At 46.5% G+C, this 16,622-nt stretch overlaps 1 protein-coding gene and 1 pseudogene across 1 annotated transcript in view; one reads left to right on the top strand and one right to left on the bottom strand.

The window, feature by feature from the left end:
- TENM4 (teneurin transmembrane protein 4) overlaps nt 1-16,622 on the bottom strand; it is a 379,161-nt gene that overhangs the window by 73,063 nt on the left and 289,476 nt on the right. The window contains exon 16 of the mRNA XM_044258440.1: nt 189-308. Coding sequence (XP_044114375.1) covers nt 189-308 — 120 coding nt within the window. The remainder of the gene's footprint in view (nt 1-188; nt 309-16,622) is intronic.
- Nucleotides 7,034-8,821, top strand: LOC122914632 (annotated as a pseudogene).

The raw sequence follows: 16,622 nt of genomic DNA, 5'->3' as shown, positions 1-16,622 counted from the left end.
TGCTTAACTTTTAGCCAAAGGGAGTTAGGCCAGAGTCAGATACAAGGTCTCACACCTACTGAGTTACACAACTGGGCCTCCGAACTCAGGCCCCATTTTCTTTCCACGTTGTCAGTCCAGCAGCAGCTGTGTGGTAAGACCACGACAAGCAGGACTGTCACTAACACTGTCCACAAAAGGTCTCTTACCTGCCATCCTGCCTGCTGATTGTATATCCAAAGAGAGGGTTATTGACAAAACTGATATTCACACCAACCAGCGGGGTCCCGTCTGATGTCATCACTTGACCACGAATGACACATGCATGCCTGTGGGTAGAGAAGAGAGGATCACGTGATCTACTTTTCATGCTCGGAACCCCGGGCTGCCAGGGAAGCCCCGGAGGTCAGAGGACAGAAGGCAGGCTGCTCGGACATATTCTGGCACCCAGGGGCTTATTGTCTTCACTCAAGAGTAGTAAATACCTTCTTTTTTTCATAGTACTCCAATTTAAGACATCACAGTGTCCTCTAAAGGCTTATTTCCAGGAGATGTTTTTAGGTGCCTTACTCAGGGGTCATTCTCTAAGGATGCTGCGTTATACCACAAGGAGATAAGCTGGGGCTGCACGGTGGAGTCACGCATGAGAATCTGGAGTCACGTGACACTGGAGTCATGGGTTCGACTCTCAGCTCTGCCACTTGTGAGCTCTCACATGTTGCACAAGCATGTGACGGCTCTCTGAGCCTCTGTTTTGGCATCCTGGTACAGAGTGAGCTACATAAATGGCAGTGGTTATTACTGTCACTAATAGTGTCCCTGGAGGTAGACAGCAAGACAGTGAACAGGATAGACAGCAATTCCTCTCGTCAGGCTTTAGAAACAGAAGGACAGAGGCTAGCATCTCCCAGAGTGGGTTCTGGAAGCTTTGGCATCTCCCGATATCCCTACTCCCACTTTCCCACTGTATTCCAGACAACACACCCTCTGTTTTCCCCATAGCTGCCATGCACATGTAGCCTAGGCCTCCATGTCTGTGCAGTATTCTCCCCACCGCTGCAGGTGTCACTCCTGCACCCCTCCCCCAACAGTCCCATCCTTCATGACCCAGCTTCAAATGACACCTCTTCCCTGAAGCCTGTCTTGATGGCCCTAATTGGCACTAGTCACTTTCTTCCAAAGTCTGACACAAACACGTTGCTACTCCACCGTGGCGTACACTGTTTTCCAGTCCACTAGATCGTGAGCTCCTTGCGGCAGGGTCAAGGGCTCTTCCTTTTCTTCTCTCTGCAGTGCGCGGAAATGCCTAACAAGTACTAGACCATTGTTTCAAAAAAATGGTGGACTGAGTGAGTACGTGGGACAATTAGAGGTCATCTAGAATGATGGTTTTTCAAATATATCAGAGAGGGAAGCTTTTTAATCCGATGATATTTGATAAGAACCCAAAGTTGAAAACAAATAAAAACAAGATCTCTCTAGATGAAATAGAGGTTTGGGGTGATTCTGAAGACAGCTCTGGAATCTTAGTCTCAGGAGATGCCAGAGAAAACCCAGCTGGAAGATCACAGAGTTAGTGGAAGAGGAGGAAACTGGGGTCCACAGAGCCCCCAAGCCACACAGCGGTGTAGTGGTGGAGCCAGGCCTGGAATCCAGGGCTCACAACTCTGGGTCCAATTCTAGACCAGTCTGTTTACCACTGGCAATGGCAGTGGTAATGGTAATGGCAGTAGTGTCGGCATCCTAAGGCATCAGGGCCCTGGGGAGATGGCCCTCACTGACAACACAAATCTGAGGCAAACATGCAGGCATGAGTATCCAGACAACTTTTTCCACCCGCCTCGGTTCAGAAGGCTCTTTGTTTCCTGGCCTAGGGAAGAGCTGCTGATGAGACCTGTGGGCATTCATAAAAAAAAGATCTCGGACTCAGTCTCTGCTTTATTAGGTACTTACATCTCTACCTTCCTAGAGTGATCAACTTTTCTCTGTTTGATGAGAAAAGCAATTAACACCAGGCTTGTAAGCAGCTGGTCCCTCCAGTGTCAGCTTGTCCTTTCTGAAGGCAGGAACAACTACCCACAATGCATCAAGCTCCCCGCTCCCGCCCCACCCCGCCCCGCCCTACCGCACCTCACCTCACCTCACTACACACAATCTGGTTAATGCTAATTCAGTCAGTGGTTTCCTTCCGAGGCCCCTGGTCTAAATGCAATTACACGACAAACAAGTTAAGCAGGGAGGCTCGGCAAAGACTCTCAGTCCTGCTCTAAAGGTCTCCCAGTACACTTATGTGAAATTATCTCTCCACTAATGGGAAAGATTTATTCCATCAATTGTATTCAGCTGGTACTGAGAGATGCTTTCTTTAATGGAGGAAAATTGAATTTCTTATTGCTGGAACTTTGTCCTTCCAGAGAATTACTAACAGATCTCATCTCCTGGTGCTGGCTACTATCCAGGCTTCTCCTGACATATATGCCTTCAGATTCTACCTGGACAATCCACCAGCCCTCTGGGGATGGGTTCCTTTTGGAGGCTGCCCTAGCTGCTGCCCCTCAGACACATGTGGGCCAGCCTCCTCCGATTTATTTCTCCTTGGGGATTTCCCGGTAATTGGGAAACAATAAATCAGCACCATTTGGCTATCATGTAGCCTGTGCTTGAGCAAGCCAGAGCAGATGTAATTTTAGCCCAGGATCCTGTAGATTGCTTGGGTTCTGGGGAAGATTAAGTTGACTCCTTGTACCCCTGTACACCACAGAGGCCTCTTGCCAAAACCGGCATTTGGCTTAGGAATTAGGTCCTGGAGAAAAACACTTCCATCCTCCTTCTGTTTTCAGAAGACCCAGCTTAACATAAAAGCTTCTCTGGGACAAAGGAGGTGGGAGAAGTCTGCTCTACGGAGGTCTTGGAAATGTGTCTCCTGCTATGTGTTTTTGTGCAGGGAGGTTTGAAAAGGTAGGGGTTCTGGGCTTCCAAATGCTTTCCCGTTTATTTAATGGATACCACCAGTGGTGTACTGGCAAACATTTAACAAACGGCTTTCAAAGGAAAAATAGCTTGAATTTGTAGCATTTGCCTATTTCTGTGGTGTAAATACTTCTGCTGTGACTTATTTCATGCTCTTAATGAGATACTACTGAACCCAGAGTTGGGAAGAGATGCATGGGAGGACCTCATGTTACACAGTATTTCCACCACAGAGACACAATAGTCCTAAGAAACTCAGGAGCAAAGGTAACAGTAAAATAATTAGCCCTGATTAAGTGATGAGTTTGGATTGTTCTCAATATAATTAATTTACTTTCAATTTCATATAATATATTAGTTTTTAATAACAGTAGTGTTCAAACACCAGCTTGCAGAATTTCTGAATGTTTCATTCTCAGCTCCTGTGAGCAAGCACAAAAGCCAGCTTCTGGGCACCACTGGAACACTGACCCCACATGTAGGGTCAATGAGGCTAAGAAATAGCTCGTGCTCTGACTATGAAATTCTATGTTGGAAGACCACCTTGGTGAGAAACCAGAAATGTACGGGACAGAGCACGGTCACCCATGTGGCTCCCCAGCTGGCTCACATGACCTCCTTATGACCAGTCCTGTGTCTGACATGTTTTGCTTTCCCTTGGTCACTGTCTGGGCATCATGGAGTTGTGTGGTATTATTTTCTCCTTGTTCTCAGATTCCCATCTAAGCTGTCATCACCTCGGCAAGGCTGTTACCAACTCTTCCTGGCACAATTAATTGCCGTTCCTCTAGGCTCCTCCAGATACTTCCAAGTATCTCTCCCTGGCTGTGACATAGTATTCTACCATTCACGTTTACAGAGCTGAACTGACACATGTGCACGTACGTGCGAGCCAGAGGAGGGCTGGGACCACATCTTCAGTGGCTAGGGCAAGCCTGGGATCTTGCTCCCTGAGTGTCTGTTGGGTGAAAAAATGATCAAGGACTTGAAATGCAGAGAGGAAAAAAACTTGCTCAAGGTCATACAGCCAAGACTTTCACTGGCTGAACTGATGCACCAAGCTAAGGCTTCTTACCTCCAGGTCCTTTCTGTGACCACGATGTTACATACTTGCAGTCACTAAAACTCACTTGAATGAACAACCTGAGCACCTACTTAATAAGCTAAGTACTGGAGTGGTAAATGCTATGAATTACAGTCCCCACTTGCTTGTTGGAGCTCCCCAGAGCCAATGTGAAACGCTCAAGTGTCACTGTCTCTGACACAAGTGAGTCAACACATGGGTTTGGCATATGTCAGGCAGCTGGGGTACAAAACAAGCAATTAGGTTGAGTGAACTCTGCCAGGAAGGAGTGATCATGCCAAGGGGGGAGGGGAGCATCACACACACTGGCATCAGTCCAATCCCACACTCGGGGCCAGACTGAGGTGCCCTTTACCGACGCAAGTGAGGAGGAAGATCTGCCTGACTGCTTCCCAAGGACAGGGACCAGGTCTGGGGTCAAGAGAGGAAACCACTGGAGAGACAAGGACACCTTGAAACAGAATCAAGCAAATAAGAAATGAATCTCAAGTGTGGGTCAGGGGGATGTGGGGGATGGGTGTGGTGGAAAGCATCCTGGACAGGGAGTCAGTCCCCAGTTTTGACTCTGGTAACTGACGGTATGACTTTGGAGAGGCATCTGATCTCTCTGAACCGCCATTCTCAACTGCCCATCCAGGCTGAAATTTTCCCCATCCTGACGTCAGACAGAACCTAATACACGTTTAAGAATGTATAATGGTTTCAATATAGTGCTACCCGGTCTAGTTCAAGGGGCCCTGTTCCACCTTGTTTCAGAATCTTCATGGCACTCTCGCAATCCTTACATGTATCTCTGAGCTGTTCCCTCTCCATGGAACCTTCCACCTATCCCGTTCACCTGAAAATCACCTGCTTACCCTCAGTGCCCACGTGGAGCACCCACCAAGTGGTACTCCCCATCCCCGCTCCCTGGCCTGCCTCTGTAACACCTCAGCGGTGTCACGCCACAGGGACCATCTTCTTCCCTGACAGACCACGCGCTCCTTGAGGACAGGCGCCGCATGGCCTTGGCTGAATGATGTTCATTTCTAAGGGGGCAGAAGAGCGCCTCCACCGAAACAGGTGTTTGCCCTGGAATCTGAATGCAGGGCACAGACTAAGCTCTTGATACATTGCTTACTGGATGAATAAAGAACTGATGTCTTTTGCTGAAGGTGGGGGCGATGCCTGAGAAGTCAGAGCCACATGACCTTGATAGGGATTCAGCCAAGGAACAGAGGGCTGGAGGGGCTGGTCCTTTCTAGCTGGTCTGGTCAGCCCACAGGGTTTCTTCCCCGGGGGAACCCGCCCTGCCTCAGCTTGCAGCCCTATCTCTTGGCCTCCTCCTCTGCACCTTCCTTTTCTTTGAAGACTTTCAACGGTGAACGTCAGGAATTAAGTTAGATTTGCTATTTGATGCGCATTACATGAGCGGATAAAAGAAGGTGAAGGGGGAAGAGTTGCAGCTTTAACTTTTTAGTTATTAACTGAAAAAAACTACTGAAATTGGTATTCCGGAGAATGGCATGATCACTTGGGATCCAGGTGGCAAAAAGTTAACTTTCCCTTTTCTCTGATTTAAAGTACTGCTTACTCTGTGCCCCTCTTGTTTATGCAAATCACTCCTTTGCATTGCATTCTTTAAATAGATTTTACATGCCGGACTTACAGGGATCCTTAAACTGTTTTCTGCTAACTCATGCTGATTGACTGGGGATCTTTCCAGCATCTACTAGTATTTATGCAGGGTTTTGTTAGAACCTCAGTTGGGCCCACAGCCAATTAAACCACCCCCAGCAAGCAGATTCCCGTCAAAGCCTGACCCTGTTCTCCCTGAAGCCTCCATGACCTTCCATCCAGCCTGGCCACACCAGCTGTTCCACTGTCCTCCCTTTCTGGCTCTCCACCTCACTGAGCTGCCTCAGTTTCCCTAAACAGCTTTTCTGGTCTGACATCTTCCATCAATCACGTATTCCTGGGAATCCACTGGGTCATGCCATGTTAGGAGGGACCTTCCTTTCTAAGCTTTCCTAAGTCTCATTGTGGAGGTGAGAAAATAAAGTCTCAACAGGGAATGGACTTGTCCATTCTTGCAAGTTGCTGGAAAGCCAGAATTCAAAGTAAGGAGCTGTCATTTATCATCCATGAGAACTCGGCAAAGTCAGCTCACCTCTCAAACAACTTACCCTCTGACACAGATACACACCTAAGTAGTGGAGAATATCAGTTTGTTTGTGCTGCCTTAAAAATCAGCGATCACGGGACGCCTGGGTGGCTCAGTTGGTTAAGCAGCTGCCTTCGGCTCAGGTCATGATCCCAGCGTCCTGGGATCGAGTCCCACATCGGGCTCCTTGCTCGGCAGGGATCCTGCTTCTCCCTCTGCCTCTGCCTGCCTCTCTGTCTGCCTGTGTTTGCTCTCTCTCCCTCTCTCTCTGACAAATAAATAAATAAAATCTTTAAAAAAAAAAATCAGCGATCACGTCACCAGAGCAGACTTGTAAGGGTCTTTTTGATTATACACATTTTCTGTCGACATGTCTGAGCAGGCTCTTCGGATGTATTTATATTTATTAATAACTTGTACATGTGTGCTGCCATCAATAGCTAACACAAGGAAGAATAACATGTATTTGGTGCAAAGTTTAATGGATAAAAATGCACACAGGCATACTTGGCTTTGTTGGGCTTCCCAGATAAACTGAGTGTTTATAAATTGAAGGGTTGTGGCAACCCGGTATTAAGCAGGTCTACTGGTGCCCTTTTTCCAACAGCATTTGTTTACTTCATGTCTTTGTGTCACATTTTGGTAATTCTTGTTAACATTTCAAGCGTTTTCATCGTTATTATATTTGTTATGACACTTTGTGATCAGTGAACTTTGCTATTACTATTGTCATAGTTTTGGGGCACCATGAACCGTGCCCACGTAAGATGGTGAACTTAATTGGTAAATGAGTGTGTTCTGACCACTCCAGCAGCTGTTCCCTTGTCTCTTTTTCTTTTCTTAGGCTTCCCTGTTCAATGAGACACGACAGTATTGAAATTAGGCCCATTAATAACCCCACAAGGGCTCCTAAGCGTTCCAGCACTTTAAATCAAAAGCTAGAAATAATTAAACTCAGTGAGGAAGGCTTGTTGTGAAAGCTGAGGTAGGCTGGAAGCTAGGCTTCTTGCAACAGTTAGGCAAGTTAGCAAAGGAGAAATTCTTGAAGTAATCTAAAAGTGCTACTCCAGTGAACGCATGAATGGTAAGCACAGCCTCGTGTTGGTATGGAGAAAGTTTGAGGGGTCTGGATACAAGATCAAGCCAGCCACAACATTCCTTTAAGTGAAAGACTAATCCAGAGCAAGGCCCTAACTCTCTTCAATTCTATGAAGACTGAGAGAAGGGTGAGGAAGCTGCAGAAGAGAAGTGTGAAGCCAGCAGAGGTTGGTTCTTGAGATTTAGGGACAGAAGCCATCTCCATAACAGGAACTGCAAGGTGAAGCAGCAAGTGCTGCCATAGAAGCTGCAGGAAGTTATCCAGAAGATCTAGCTGAGGTAAACCATGATGGTGGCCACACCCAGCAACAGATTTTCAAAGCAGATGGAACAGCCTTCTACTGGAAGAAGATGCCGTGGAGGACTTCCATAGCTAGAGAGGAGAAGTCAGTGCCCGGCTTCAAAGCTTCAAAGGACAGAGTGAGTCTCTTGTTAGGGGCCAATGCAGCTAATGACTTGAAGATGAAGCCAGTGCTCATTGGCTTACCATCCTGAGAATCCTAGGGCCCTTAAGCATTACGCTAAATTGACTCTGCCTGTGCTCCATGAATGGACTATCAAAGTCTGGAAGACAGAATATCATCTGTTTACATCTGTTTATTGAATATTTTAAACCCTCTATTGAGAACTACTGCTCAGAAAAACAGACTCCTTTCAAAATATCACTGCTCATTGACAACGCACCTGGTCACCTGAGTGCCCTCATGGAGATGGACAAGATGAATGTTATTTTCATGCCTGCTAATACAACATCCATCCTGCAGCCCATGGATCAAGGTGTCATTTCCACTTCCAAGTCTCATTATTTAAGAAATATGTCTCGTAAGGCTATAGCTGCCATAGATAACAATTCTTCTCACAGGTATGGAGAAAGTAAATTGAAAACGTTCTGGAAAGGATTCGGTGTTCTAGATGCCATGAAAAATATTTGTGATTTATGGGAAGAAGTCAAAATATCAACATGAACAGGAGTTAAGAAGTGGATTCCAACAACCCTCATGGGTGACTGTGAGGGGTTCAAGACCTCAGTAGTGGAAGTAACTGTAGATGTGGTAGAAACAGCACAACAACTAGAATTACAAGTGGAGCCTGAGGATGTGACTGAATTGCCACAATCTCATAACAAAACTTGAACAGATAAGCGATTACTTCTCATGGATCAGCAATGGAAGTGGTTTCTTGAGAAGGAATCTACTCCTGGTGAAGATGTCATGAAGATGGTTGAAATGACACAAAGGACTTAGAATGACATAAACCAAGTTAATAAAGCAGTGGCAAGTTAGAGAGGATTGACTCCAATTTTGAAAGAAGTTCTATTGTAGGTATAATGCTTATCAAATAGCATCACGTGTTATAGAGAAATTGTTCATGAAAGTAAGAGTCAATCAATGCAGCAAACTTCATTCTAGACTTATTTTAACAAACTGTCACAGCCACCCCAGCCTCCAGCAAACACCACCCCGATTAGTCAGCAGCCATCAACATCAAGGTAAGACTCTTGACCAGCAGAAAAATTATAATTCACTGAAAGCTCCAATGATGGTTAGCATTCTTTAGCGATACAGTATTTTTAAATTAAGGTATATACATTGTTTTTCAGACATAATTATATTGCATACTTAATAGTTATGATAAAATGTAAACATAAATTTTATAAATGCTGGGAAACCCAAAAATTCATGTGACTTCCTTTAGTGTAATATTTGCTCTATTTCAGTGGTCTGGAGGTGTGCCTGTACTTCAAACAGTCTTCTTGATGATGTTGAATCTTTGGATTAACTATTTTTAGGTTCTTGAATGTTCTGAATCTTGATTAACTTTTCTGTTAGACTGGATGAAAACAATCATTAATGGTTTTAACTTCATAGTGGAGTTGACAAAGACTCTGTATTAGAGGTACCAGCTCTGCCATTTTTTTTGTTTGCTTGGATTCACGGTCACGGTATATCGTCTTTGATCTGTAGCTACTTTATAAGAATCTTTTGATGACACTGGACAACATTTTGTACCTAAGTTACACACACACACACACACACACAGACACCCAGTAGTCATATTGTAAGACACTAGAATTAAACCAGCAAAAAGACCACTGTCTCTCTAAGAGCGTCTTGTTACCAACTAACATTTGGACCAAGGGAGCAAATCAATGAAAATATAGTGTTCCACATGAGTAAAACATTCACTCGTTCTTATTTTTTAAGATCAAAAGTAAATACAGATGTTCTAATATTTTCTCCCTGTACCTCATGGACCACCCTGAGCACCCACCTTGGAACCACTGTCCTGCACTAGAGTTACAATGGTGTCTGTTTGTGATTTCTTTTTATGAAATACCCTTGAATATGCTCTATATTATTATATTCAAAAGTTAACTTCTAGTTGTGCTTCATTCTTTTTAACTTATTTCAAAGCTCTTCGTGGGTTTTTTTTGTTTTGTTTTTTCCCAATGACCTTAGGCCCAAACCAACAGAACTAGATCTGGTCACTTACTTTTAAATGCTCCTGACTTACTGGAGGGCAGGGAATTGGACCAGATCTTCTCTTGAGGAAGGAGACTTCCGAATCTAAGAGCTCCCCAACTGTCCAAACTTTATCACTGTTGTTTCACCACATCACCAGGGACTCTATGTTATCTAAGTCATTTCTGCAGTACCCACTGTTTTCAGACAAAGTCCAAACTCTTCAGCTTGGCATACAAGACCCTTCAGAATCTGGCCCCTGCTGGTCTCTGCAGGCTATGTCCCATTTTTCCATTCTCATGTCCTGTCTTGCTGTCATGTTAAATTACTTCTCATGTCTTTGTCTTGGCATGTACTTCCACACCTCTTTGCCTTTGTCTCTGTTTGTTTGCCTGCCTTGAATGTCTTTCTCATTTCTATTACCCTCTTTTTTAGGGCCTGCTTCTCAGTGAGGCTCTTCCTGATTTCCCTGGTACAAAGAAGTCACTCCCTCCTTCGGTGGACACAGCACAATACACTTATCCCACTAAAGTGTATTCCTTAGTTCAAACATCTCTTCTACTCTTCTAGACTGTGAGTTCTTTGAGGGTAATGACCATGTTTCCTTCCACCTTTGTAACCCCAATGCTCAGCACAGGACTAGATCCATAGGATGCATTCAGTAAATGTTGAGGACAGAAATCAATGAATATCGCATAAATCAGTGAAAGAAGATGATGAAAGAAAACAAAAACAGAATGTAGCTATTTGAATTAGCCCCAAATAAAAAAATAGATATATATGGAAGAGAAACATGGACAGAGACCTGGTAAATGAGAATAGGGTTCAGTTATTGGAAGTTTAATTGAGCACCTACTGTGAACTACACAGTGCTGGGCAGTAGGGAAGATATTTAGTCATCCATTTTCTTTTTTACTTATGCAAACTACAGGAGAGTACTGCTGTTAGTTACTGTTTTATTTCTTACTATATGGTAAGCAGTTAAATAACTAACAATAAATGAGACACAATCCACTTGTCTGAGTGGCTGACATTCTGGAATGAGTATAATTTGATTTTTAAAAAATCCTTGTATCTAGAAGTAAAACTAGCATGGGATAAAAAGGGGAGCTGCCTACCAAGTCGTGCCAGCATGACACACAATCATTCCTACACTTACAACGGAGCTCTGGGCTCTGCCCACAGACCCTGACTTCTGTTCTTCTGACTGCCATGTTGGGTTCTGACTGGAGTTGGGTTCAGTTTAGACTCTACCAGAGGCTTCCAGATCACTTGCTGGGTATACGGAATAAACATCACAGGAAAGTACTCCAGTTCATTCAGAAAAAGCTTTTTTCTCTCAGGCTATTTTGTGTATATCTGGAGAGATGGAAGGAAAAATCCAGTCTTCTTCAGAGTAATGGGAGAAGGGTCCTAGGGGTGACTGAATCCAATTCCCTCATTTAGAGGGGAGGTACGTGATCTCTGGAGCTGGGTGGGGATCCCCACAAAGACACATTAAAGCTGGGGTGCTGACAGGGCTGTTTTGGTACCCTGACACCACCTGGGGACATCTAGTGACAAGATGGCCCAGCAGCTACTAGTGTCTCCTGGGCCCTCAGGCTGCACCTGCTGCAGAGTTTGGAAGCCACCGTTCTGTGACCTCCTAGCTTAGTGTAGCTGTTGAGTCCTTCAGTGACTCAGGGAACACGAACTCCCAGGCCACAGGTCAGATCACCCAAGCCTGTAGGCAACCACACTGCCGAATGCTGATGGTTAGGGCTGAGTAATTTCCTACAGGAACCTTCTGGAATATTTTCTGTTAGCCAACAAAGGTGAAGACAAGAATGGAGCCCTTGACTATTCCTAACACCGTATGTGAGAGAAATGAATCCATTGGTTGTGGCAAAGAAGAAGCAGGACTGAGAGTGGTTGGACCGTAGGGATCATTTTGGAGGAGCAAGGGTGCTTTCTGGGATGTGGCTTGAAACACTGGGGACATGGACATGGAAGGTCCAGACAGGCTGGTCTCTGTGCTGTGTAGCCAGAGGCCTGCTTTGGAGAATTCTCAGGAGATGGTTTGTGCTGTTAGAAAAACTCGAGGCAGCTCCGCTAACGTGTGATTCCAGATACAGTTTCTCAGTGTACAAGTCGTTTCCGTGACTGCGTGCTCTGTCTTCCTGTCAGAGCACAGGATGGGTCCTGCTTTCACCTGGAAAAGGGAGACTTCTCTTGCTTTGCCCAGAAAGGAGAGACAAGGGTAGACCACAGTGAGACCCATTTCCTGAGTTGGAGACAATGCTGAGCAGAGACACAGAAAGTCCAGCTCATACAAGGGACAGGGCAGGAGGATCTGACAGGGGCGCAGCCATGATGAGATGGCTCCCACGGGTATGGATGTCCCATGTGTTACCAGGTTCCTAAGCAGAGCAGGGACGGAGCTCTAGAACCAGATGTGTCAGGGGCGAGAGCTTGGCAAGAGAAGGCAAGGCTTGAGTTCTTGGCTGGCAGGGCTACTGAATTGCTTACCTCAGGGCAAGAAAGTGTGGCTGGGAAGTGTGGTTGGGACAAGGCAGAAACCCATCTAGTAGAGCTGGCGAGTCACTGGTCAGACAACAGAGCAGCTGACGGACCTGAGACTGAGTGGCTGGCGCTGCTCGAAGCCTTCTCTTCAGATTGGGGTTGGTTCTAGAGGCCTGCAGGTTGGACCCACAGGGCCCTGCAGGGGTGGGAGGAGGAGACAGACATAGGAAGGCACACAGGCACAACTCTTTCTTTTACCAGAACACTGTCCAGAGGTAGCATTTATCCACATCATAGCCCGGCTCCACAGGGTTCACTTAGAGCCAACTCTTGACCCTGCAGGGATCAGACTGGAAGGCCGCTTAGACTCGCTGCAGATGTGTTTGGTGAGTCCTGACCTGAAGCATGTGTTAGTAACGCGATGCTTGACTTCGCGCTATTTTTACTTCTTATTGCTTGAAATTTATCAGGATCAGATAAGTCCCTGACTTACAAGCACGGGAATTACTGCTTGAGAGAGCCCTCACTCGGGACCCCAGGTTCTCCAGGATGTAGGAGAGTCCTGCTACTATTTTGCTGAGCCAAGAGCTTTCTCTGACCTCCAAGTTTTGTCTTCTACCACAAAGAGCTGGTGATCTCAAGGTCCGCTCACCTCTGCCTGCCCTGGCGCTGGGGCACTGGCAGCAATTCCGTAATGGCACTCACGCTTCTGGCTAAGATTCTCATTCTTCCCCCGGTTCTCAGAGTGACACTAAAGCCTATACAAATACTAATGTCCTTGAGAATGATGAGGCTAACTCTTGCTCTCTGTGACGGGGGTTACTAACACTTACTGAAGGCGTCCTGCCCTGACACGTAGTGTTTTATGTCTCATTTCATACTCAGACATCCTCATGAGGTGTGGGTTAGTATCCCCATGAGGTGTGGGTTAGTATCCTCACACGGCAGGTGGTGAAAATGAGGCACAGGGGGAGACCTGTCCAAGGTCACAACAAAGGGTTACACAGCAAAGGGTGGGGCTGGGAGGCAAGCCTGGGCTACCTGCCTCCGAGGCTGTGCTCTGAAGTGCGAAGACCTAGTGCACATTCAGGTTACATCACGTTGGACAGCACTGGATTGAACGCCGGGGCCAGCTGGGGTTGTGGAGTTGTAGCAGCATCACACTGTACAGATTTCCAGACTGAAGATGCGGAGAGGTGGGACTATGAATGACCAAGCAGAGAACAGAGCTCGGCACACGGGCTCCAGGAGCAATTGGTCTGGCTTCAAATGCTGGCTCTGCTGGGGCACTTGGGTGCTTCTGTCAGTCTGGCTCTTGATTTCAGCTCCGGTCCTGATCTCAGAGCAGTGGGATCAAGCCCTGCCTTGGGTCTCCACGCTCAGCGGGGCGTCTGCTTCTCTCCCTCTCCCTCCCTCTCCCTCTGCCCCTCCCCCGATCGTGCTTGTTTACTCTTTAAAAAAATAAAAAAGCTGACTCTGTCCCTTATAAGCCTTATAAGCCTTATAAGCCTTATAAGTCTTTGGCCAGGTGACTGAACTTTTCTGTGTCTCAGTGTCCCATCTGTAAAAGAAGGGTGATGAAGTCCCTGTGTCATAGGGTTTGTGGGGAGACATAAAGGTATTACTACTTAGGAAAACTACAAAGCATTTCAAACTATGCTGATGCGCGGAACATCCTCAGTAAATGGTAGGTGTTATTACTGAATGTGTGTTTCGCGCCAGCCGGCAGGCTTTCAGGTATTTTATCTCATTTAATCTTCCCAACACCCTGCAGGGTAGGAATTGGTAGCCCCACGTCACAGAGGATGACCTGGAGCCTCGCTCCCCCAAGGTCATCTGCTCTCATTCGCCCCAGGACTTGAATGCAGGCTCTCTCTGGGTAAACCCCGAGTGGCTCCCGCTTCGGCACAGCACTCTGCTAACGTCTGCCGTGACAGACAGCTAGGAACCAGCTGCAGCTACCGAGCAAACAGAGATCGTAGTTTGGTTTTGATATCAGTAACGGGCCGATCAAGTGGCAGAGGAGGAGCTGTTAGCTACTCATCAGGATGATGCGAGAAGTTGCTGCCTGCATCCTGAATTAAATTCACCTCATTGCTTTATCATCATAAACATTCATTTCAGTGTGGGGAGGAATTTTTTTAAAAACCAACATGAATAATATATAATGGCTGACATTTTGGAGGAAGCAGGATCTTTACCTTCTTCCATCTTCCGTCAGGGTAATTTATCATTGTCTTTCTCCCTGCCCCCCCTTTCTTAAACTGATGGGGTAGCCTGTCAGTTCAGCTTGTTCTGAGACGCAGGAGTGTAATTCAATAATAAATTCACTCAGAGGCCAGCTGTCAGGAAGCTGGTGTTTATTTGAGCTCCATTAGATGGTCTCTACCACTCAGGCTCTCTGAGGGCTCTCCGAGGGCTGTCCACAGCCCAGGGCTGGGGGCTGCGGATAGCGGGGTGGCAGGCAAATGCCTTTCTGTAACTGCTCTGCCACCAGAGTGAGTATGGGATCTCCCCCCGCCCACACACACTTCTGTTATTTTTCTCGTCTTTGAAACCCTTGCTTTCAAAATTCTTGGAAACCGTGTCTTTGTAAAGGATCTGAAGTAAATTCTGAAGACTTACATGGCATCAAGGTTATTTCATTTCTCTTAATGTCCAGTTTTAAGTCCTAACTGAGACGACAAACTCTGGTCTGGTCAGTGAACAGGCCAGGGACGGATCTCTCTCGGTTCCTGCTCCAAACCCACCTGTCTGCCCGCATAGTTACCCTGTTCTTCCCTCTCCCGCGGCCCCTCTGCACAGCAGGATCAGGTACCCCAGACTTCCTGAGACCATCTTGATGTCAAATGTTGGAGCACGGCTCTTGACTTTTGATTTGGAAAACAGTATCACCATAATTATGCTCCAGCCACATTAAAATTCTTTCAAATCCCTGATTATCCCGGCAAGTCTTGTCAGTTCCTCAGTCTAGAAGGTACTTTTAAGTCTCGTTCAACTGAAACCAACACTAAGCAATGCAGCTTATTCAGTGGCACGCGCATGTGCGCACGCACACAACCAACCATGTTTCATGCAGTAACTACCCTTTTCACGGAGCTGCCCCGATAGCTGCCATTCCATTGTACCCCATTCCACTGAAATTCACCTCTTTTTAAAAAAATAGTTTCGACTCGCTACATTGATTCCATGACACACTAATGGGTCGTTAGGACCAGAAGTAGGATAACTAATGTTTTAATGGACGCCACCCTGACTGAAGTCTTTGTCTTAGGCCAAAGGCCACGTCCCTGCCAGAAGTCTTCATTCAGGAGCTCCCTTGTTGGGTTGCTCATTCATATTCAAAAACAAACATATACAGTTCGGTCCTCTGGGCCAGGCCTGCGCTGGGTCCTGCAAACACAAAGAGGTGCCAGACGCAGCCCCGGAGAGGTGACAGCCATGCTTCTGAACTCTTGGGACGCTTTGTTTCTACCTCTTCAGGCACTCAGCACTGGCTGTTTGGCTGACTCGCCGATTCACTGTGCTCTCCTTGTGGCTTAGTCTGTGCCCACCTCTCTGCTTGGCAGTAGGGGTTCAATGACTCGCAAAGGACGGGACACACGAGAAGCCCTCCAGGTAAGGGGTTATGGATGTGGATCTTCTTGAAGGCCTTGCACAGAGCCGTATGTGCCAAACACAGCTTGTGTTATGGGGCAACTCTGTACCCCTCGGAGCCTGGCCAGTCTGCTCTCCCGAGGCTCTGACCATCTCCACAGCATATGATCCTCTGCTTCCTTTGGGATGAATGCTCTGGCCACATTTTCCCTCCTTTTTTCAAAGTCCCCTGACTCCTCAAGTCTGCCCTCTTTGGGCTCAGTGTGCCTCATCAGCTGACTTTTCTTTTTTCTTTCCTTTTCCTTTTTCTCTTTCTTTCTTTTCTTTCTTTCTTTCTTTTTTTTTTTTAAGATTTTACTTATTTGAGAGAGAGGGGCAGAGGGAGAAGCAGACTCCCAGCTGAGCAGGGAACCCAACACAGGGCCCAAACCCAGGACCGAAACCCAGGGCCCTGGGATCATAACAAGAGCTGAAGGCAGACGCCCAATTGACTGAGCCACCCAGGCACGCCCGTCAGCGGACTTTCACAGCAATCTGTCCACACCCAACTTTCTCATTTGAATGAGCTGATAAGCTATCAGGCTTACAGGGCCCAGAAAGACTAGACCACCTCACATTTCTCTCACCCATACTGTGTCCTCAAACCTATTCTGAACGGATATTCAAATAACTCAGGGGTGGTTCTTTTGTCAGAACCTCTTTCTACCATCTGGCATTGGCGATCTATAGCTAATTGCTAAAGGGATCTGTCTGCCTGTCCTTCCCAAGAGTAGAGAAGCAACCAAAA

The sequence above is a fragment of the Neovison vison genome, chromosome 7 (assembly GCF_020171115.1).
Source record: "Neovison vison isolate M4711 chromosome 7, ASM_NN_V1, whole genome shotgun sequence".
Taxonomy (NCBI): domain Eukaryota; kingdom Metazoa; phylum Chordata; class Mammalia; order Carnivora; family Mustelidae; genus Neogale; species Neogale vison.
The sequence above is the reverse complement of the archived record's forward strand: the minus strand, read 5'-3'. Positions and strand labels throughout refer to the sequence as shown.